Source organism: Curcuma longa, chromosome 21 (assembly GCF_044706935.1).
Source record: "Curcuma longa cultivar G26 ecotype Majalengka, Jawa Barat chromosome 21, ITB_CL_G26_1.1, whole genome shotgun sequence".
NCBI classification, from domain to species: Eukaryota; Viridiplantae; Streptophyta; class Magnoliopsida; order Zingiberales; family Zingiberaceae; genus Curcuma; species Curcuma longa.
The window spans coordinates 5,340,860-5,348,379 of record NC_133881.1 but is presented as its reverse complement, the minus strand read 5'-3'; the positions used below and the strand labels follow the sequence as shown (position 1 = coordinate 5,348,379).

Here is a 7,520-nt window from a genome sequence, read left to right as displayed (position 1 = left end):
TGAACATGCTAGAGATCCGACAACCTTTGGACGAGCGGGATAAGCGAAGGGCACGCATCAAAGGTAAATCTTATTAGATAGAATCTTATAGATCTAAAATCGTACAAATTTTTCGCATGGATCGCTCGAGGGATCCTATTTTCGACTACGCAAATTTTGATTTTGTTGCATATGATTCCCAATAGCGATATCAGAGCGAGGCCGCTCTTCACCGGACTAACCGCAGGAAGAGTCATGATCCAGATCTAACCATGTGGGTTGAATCTTAAACAAAGGAAGTGGATGCTCCTGTGTCTGAATCAAGAGGACCAGATACCAAACAAAAAGTTCTAATTGCGACTAGGCAAGAAGTCCTAGTAGGTCGGATGGACCGAAGAGCAGGAAATCCTAGTAGGTCGGGTGGACCGAAGGGCAGAAAGTTCTGGTGGATCAAGGATTCGGATATCAAACGGAAGTTTTCCATTTGAGGGGGTCTGTGGTTCTTTATTTGAGGGGGGATTATTGAGTTACAAAGGTGCAAACATAGTTCCACATCTAAAACATATGAAAAAAAATCATGGATTTAAAAGGATGAAAGATATCTCCATTCGAATGAGACCTTTTGAAGAGATCCCAAAAATAAAATCATGAGGACTGAGGTCCAAAGTGAACAATATCATACTATTGTAAAGATATTTTGATTCCATCGGTACTAACACTTTACACGTGTGAAAGCTCTAAATAAGGTGGTAGGTGATTTCGATAAGGATTATGATGATTTCCCTAGACTTTTTCGTGAGCTAGACTATAGAGATCCACATACATATGTTGCATTACAAATAAATGATGATAATAAATTTCAATGTTATTTTTGAGCTTTTGGTACATGTGGAAGAATTTTTCGAACATATTTTTATAAACTAATTGAAACTAAAGCAACACGCCTGAGTGACAAATATCTTAGTGTATTATTGATGACCACAACAATAGATAATAATGGAAATCTTCTTTTAATGACTTTGCAATTATTGAAGTTGAGTGTGACCAAACATAAGAGTGGTTTCTAAATCACCTAAAACTATTTCTTGCAATTGTTCTATTAACTATGACAATTATATTTGATAGATATCGTAAAATATTATCTGCAATGAGCAAAGTTTACCATACTACTCACCATGGATTATGTTGCTATCACCTTTCTTGTAATATGGTTACAGATATTCGTGATAGACCTGCATTATGATTGTTTTAAATTGCAGCTAGAGCCAATATAATTCTACAATATGATTGAATCATGCAAAATATGTGTGAGAAGCATGCAAATGCTTATAGATGACTTCAAAATATAGAACCTACAAAATGAAATTTGCACATTTTCCTGGTAGAAGATGCTTGATGTTGACCATGAATTATTTTGAAATCATGAATGCATTGTTCAAGAACACTCGAGAACTCCCAACTATAGTACTAATAAACAACATATAGAGGAAGGTTGCACAATGGTTTTATAATCGTAGGGAGGAAGTGTATAATTCTACACGAGTAATGACGCCATTATCTATAAAGGAGATTGATACTAGGAGTAAAAAACTGCATACTATACAATATATCCACGTAGTAAAACATAAATGGAGGTATAAACTTTAGCATCCTCATATATAGATGACATGGAGATTTATAAATGTGATTGCGATGAGTTCCAAATTTCAAGGTTTTCTTGCTCACACGCTATTGTAGTGTGTTTATCTAGCTCCCGGGGCATAACTGAGTTGGTTACGACGGAATAGACTTGTAGAAGAGGACAAGAGTTCGAATCTCGATGAAGCCTCCGGGGCATAGTGTGTTTATCTACCCTCCTCTGTCGTGACCAATTGCAATTTCTCGATTTTCCTCTTCACAAATAGTCGTAGGGTCGACCATGTAGGGCCGCTGAGGTGGCGAATTCTACCTTTTTGCAAAAGAAAAGTGTTTATCTAGGAACATGGACCCGTATCAATATTGTGAACATTGTTTCTTATTTGAAACTTGGAAAGTACTTATTGGATCGTATTTATCCATATAGAAGTAAATACTTTTGGCTAATAAGTAAACACGATTATATTTTTTACCACCTAGCAGCCTCGTGCAACCTGAAAGAAGGAAGAAAGCGAGGATCTCGTCCAAGCATATGAGAAAGGATAAAAACAAATGTAGTAGGTAATTAAGTCATAATAAAAGCTCGTGTAGAATGCCTCCAGCAAGTTGATACATGTATAGTGTGTTATTTTGTGATAGTGCTCAACTTTTATATGTATTTGGCACACAAAACTATTATTGTAAAAAATATCATTGTGATGAAAGGATGTGTATTTTGATTAACATAGCATTAATTTTCAAACTTTTGATATATATTTAAATGTCTATATGTTATGTTGTCTATGTTTTATTTCTATATTCATATGTTCTTTTAGGTAGAGATATAAATTGTGTGTTGGTATGTGCATTTATAATATTTTGAATGCAATTAGAATGTTTGACAAATGGATGATGAACCTTCGCCATTCAGACAATCTAATGGTTGATATTTTCATATACTAGATGAGTCCTACAAACTCATTTGTAGTGTCAGTTAGTTTGATAAAATTTCTCAAGATTTTATGAGACCAATAGATTTGTAAAATGGTCTTGGTTTTGATATACTAAGGAATAACCCAATCATGTTAAAAAAAATCATTTCTCTCAATATGATATATCGTAATGTAGTTTGGGGGCATGACTATATTTAAGATCACTGGAAGAGACTTGGTTCTATGTCATTCCAATGTCTCTAAGTCCATCAACCACTTTTGGACAAAAATGACTGATGGATCTTAGCCGATCAAAAAATTCAAAAAACTTTATATCTTCAAAAAAACTGACTAGGTTTCCTTCCTGTCTATAATTCATAAGGGGTCTTAGGAACTACCTTACTAGGAACTCTATTAAGTAGATATACATTAGTCTTTAATACATGCATCTACAATAAAAAAGGTATAGTACTGTGACTTAACATGCTCCTAACTATATCCATAAGAGTACAATTCCACCTTTCAATTACACCATTCTGTAGTAGTGTACCAAGCATCATATATTGTGCACATATGTCTCGACTTTGAAGAAATTGTGCAAATGAACCGAGACATTGCTCATTCTCATTAAATTTTTTCATAATATTCACCACCTCTATCAAACCTCATGACTTTCATTTTTTTATTCAACTACCTTTCAACCTCATTAACTAACAACTAAAGGATGTCCACTGCTTGGGATGTTTCATACTGTAAGTATAAATAATAATAATATGAAAAGTCATCAATAAAGGTGATACAAACCACTATATAAACAATAAAGAAAAAAAACCAACTTTAATAAGATATCTCATTAGTGTTCCCTAGGGTTCAAAGTCGCCTTTCATGTTTCTAGAATTGAAAAGTCACAAACTCAGAATTAATGCAGTGTTCTAAAAGATTACAGCTATTCAGTATCAAACATGTAATACCATTTCGATTGACAAAATTCAAGAAGTGTTCAAAACATTGCATCCATGTGGCAGCGATCTCTTGCAGTAGAGTCCGCATGAATACAAGAATAACAATTGCCCAACATAGCAAGGGACGAATCTGTGAGCCTTTAACTCGATTGACACACAAGATCAAAATCATAATCCTGTGAATTGTTCTTATCTTCGTGCATACCAACATGCAAAAACAAGACCATGATTCTGTGAATTCTTCTAATCTTCATGCTTGTTGGCATAAATATTAACTTGGAGTCTGACTAAGGAGAAGTCATTCAGTGAAAAATGCCAACATGAAATACAACTCGCAGGGGAAAAAATGACTTGCCTCATTGAAGTCCAGATTCAGAAGCATTAGAGTGGTTTAAGCTTGCATAGAGTTCACTCAGATCTGGATACTTGTCCTTGAACCGGATAATGTACTTCTCTAAGAATTGGGCGTCGGAATCCACCATGTATGTTGCCACTTTGTAATCCCTTTCACAGTGCCCCCTAGACTTCAAGGTTGCCAAGATCCGATGTCTCGGAATCAACCTTCTCTCCAAGCTCATTATCAACAGTATTGGACGTATAGCGATGTATGAAGAAGCATATCCAACCTCATTTATCAAGAACTCCATTTTTCTCCGCAAAGTCGCGGACGACGCGTTCGGGAAGGTAGGGCATTTTTGGAATGCCACAACAAAATCCTCTTCTGACCACCCGAAGCTATGGAACAATTCCATTTGCATCTTGAACTTCTCTGGACTGACCATGGAGAGTGCAAGCAGAGTGCGAGGGAACATCCCCGATGTCCGTGGCACTCCCAAATCCTCCGCGCGACTGATCAATGACTTCAAGAAATCAGCTTTCAGTGCCACGAACAGTGGTTGACTCCCCAAGATAGAGGCAAGCTTTGGGCCGTCCAAGCCACATTCCCGAAGCAACTCAAGGTTAGGCTGGATCTTCTTCTTGATGCTGTACCCAAGAAACCAATAGTTTCTCTTGAACAACTTCATCAGCGCATCCTTGGACCCGAGAAGGTCTTGCCAAAATTCGATCTTAGGCACAGTGCGTTCGTGTTTGACTTTTGTGGTGTCGGGATTTGATCGGACGAGGTGGACGACGTCGGATGGGGAGAAACCCAGATCTTCGAACGCTCGGAACTTAGGGGCAAGCTTCTTCTCTACATCCAAAAGAAGACATTTGGGGAAGTAATGTACGAGCCTTTTTACTGATGCGTCATCGAAGCCGTAACTTTTGAGGAAAGCAAGGACGGAGTCCGGCTGCTGCAGGGATTGGATGCCCTTGAGAAGCTTCGAGGCCTCGGTGGCCTTCTTCTGGTCGAAGCCACATGAGTCGACGAGGTACTGGGCCATGAACATGTGTTTCCCAGCGGTGGATGCGGCGCCGGCAGCGGTGGCGGAGGCCGAGTAAGGTAAGACGGCAAAGAGGAGGGCAGTATCGTGGGGGCGAGGAGAACGTGCGGAAGACACGGTTTTGCAGAAGAAGCAATGTAGCCTCTTCATCGTCTCTCCTCCGAATATTTCGATTTGTCCTTCCCCAAAACCCTAGCGTGTTTATATTGTTCCGGAACCTTTTTTTTTTTTTTTTTTTGTCACTTGTCCTCCGAATTTGATAATTTACATTTTACTCTCTAGATAAATTCGTCAGACCAAAAAAAGTTAGTGAAAGTTTCATTTCAGCTGTCAAATTTCACATAATTTTTAACAACCTGCAGACTTTTAAGATACAGATTAAAATTACATAATTTTTCAATTTTTTTATTTTATTTTTTGAAAATCATATTTCTTTTTTTATTTTCATAATCTTTTGTTCAATCGTCAAGTAATATTTGACTTTTAAAAAAATCGAATCATTTACGTAAATGTACAAAAAAAAAATCTCATTAATATTTAAACTGAATCAATATTCACATTAATCAAGGACATAAAAAAATGACATATCTCAGAAATGTCAGATTCAAAATTTAGTTATGACATAATGCCGAGATGATTTCTCTCTAGTTAATAGTGGGTCAGAGAGAGAAAGTTGACTATCTAAATAACGATTATGAATGCTTTTTAATTTACTTTGATGGTCGATAAAAAATTTTTATGAGGTAAGACTGATTGTTTCATAATTAATTGACATAAATTGAATGTTTGATGTCAACTTTAAAAAACACCAAAAATAAAGAATTGGAACACTTGACTTATAAAAAAAATCAAAGTAAAAAAACATAAAATAAAACAACTAATAAATGAATTGAGAAATGATGGTTCTCGATCAAAAATCCAATAGCAGTTATGCATTAGGGAGTGTGAATCTACAAAGGGGACAAGTATTACTTCGTGTTAGTCACATCCTGAAGCACTCATTGTGAAATATATGACAACACGACATCTCTAAAACATGAGTTGTTATGTTAAAATCGTTTAGACAGATTGAGCATATGTCGGGTTCTTCTACAATATTCATTTGAAGACCCTCCACTGTAGATGTAGGTGCCGACACAGGGCCTCTGATGCGCTTGATGTCGTCAAAGAAGTGAAGGTGGTTGATAGAAATGAATGGAGCCGTAGCAGGAACCTCAATCGTGGAGAAGAACTCTATCATGGATAATTCCATGATTGAAAAATAATCGAGCACTACCCTGGTGTATCTACGGAAAGCTAGCGCAAGAAGAGCGAGGTCGACGATGCGCACGTGATTTGCTGCTACGTGGGAGAGCATCCGCCACGTCTCCTCGTCCCAAGTGGCCTCATGGATGATGTTATGATAGGGTTATTCCATGGTGAAATGTGCGTGCTCAACACCATGGGTGGAAGAAGAAATTGTCTGAAGGCAAAAGTTCAAGAGCAATTGGGGTGGGTACGTACATGTCCTGGGAACGTCGTGTCACCACTTCCGCTTCTATTGTAAGGATATAGCCATTTGTACTGGCTTCCCATCCAAGAACCTCCATCGGCACAGTGCCATCGACTGCATTGCTCATCAAGGCCGAAGATGCCATCAAGAAGAGGAGAGAGATGGAAGGGAATATGGAAGAACAATCGGAGGGATGGTATATATATATATAGAGTTCTACAAATGAAATGAAATCTGTTTAACAAATTTTGAATATGTTAATTAGTTCTTAATAATTATCTAGTAATTTTTTTTAATTGTAAAGAAGGAAACTATCTAACAAATTTTGATTATGTTAATTGTAAATTTTCTGGTCACCAGCGTAGCATCTCCGGACAACTATCAAAAGAAGGAAACCCACCGATTTGTATTAATGATCATTAATTGTAAATCCTTTTGGGAAGGAAACCCACCGATTCGTATTAATGATCATTAATTACAAATCCTTTTGGCATTAATTCGATTTCAAATTTTAAAATTTGAGACCACGTTGAATTCAATTTTGAATTCATTAATTGCAAATCATTAATTGCATTAATCCTTTTGGCATTAATTCAATGGGGATTGATTTCAACTTTGAAAATTTGAATTCAAATTGGGAACGGTGGGGACCACGTTGCTCAATTTGGTTGCACGTTGCTTTGTTTGGAGTGTTGCTTTCTTGGTTGGCATTTCCCAAAGAAAATTGGAGTGTTACTTCCTTTGGAATTTTGGTTGGCATTTCCCAATTGGTGCACACGTTGACTTTTTTTCAAAATGGGAAAAAAGAAAAAAGGACTCAAATATGCACCCATTAGCCAAACACATGGATTCAAGACAATCTCAATTGAAGCGCAAAGGTTTGGTGACATAGCGGTGAGCAATTTGGCAATCAATGAGTTTCCACATGAGGATCAAGATGTGGCAAGTGAGGCTCCAAGTGTACAACATGAGGAGGCACCTCAAGCTTTGGTCGGACTGCCCACTTCACAAGGGGGACTGCCACATCAGATTCTTGACTCACCTCAAGCTGGTGGGGCTGCAAATGAGGTGGCAAGTGGCTCTCCAAGTCATCTTTCTTCTTTCCCAAGTGGTGATGGCCGAAAACAACAAGCTCTCCTCTCACCTGATGGCTTTG

At 37.5% G+C, this 7,520-nt stretch overlaps 1 protein-coding gene across 1 annotated transcript; it reads right to left on the bottom strand.

The window, feature by feature from the left end:
• Positions 1 to 3,448: 3,448 nt before the first annotated feature.
• LOC141815503 (transcription termination factor MTERF8, chloroplastic-like) lies at positions 3,449 to 5,022 on the bottom strand. The gene has a single exon (XM_074703447.1). The coding sequence runs from the start codon at positions 5,020 to 5,022 to the stop codon at positions 3,844 to 3,846; it is 1,179 nt and encodes a 392-aa protein (XP_074559548.1). The 3' UTR covers positions 3,449 to 3,843.
• Between the last annotated feature and the right edge of the window lie 2,498 nt (positions 5,023 to 7,520).

Excerpts from the sequence above, each read along its gene's own strand:
- LOC141815503 (XM_074703447.1), bottom strand. The coding sequence starts at position 5,022 with ATGAAGAGGCTACATTGCTTCTTCTGCAAAACCGTGTCTTCCGCACGT.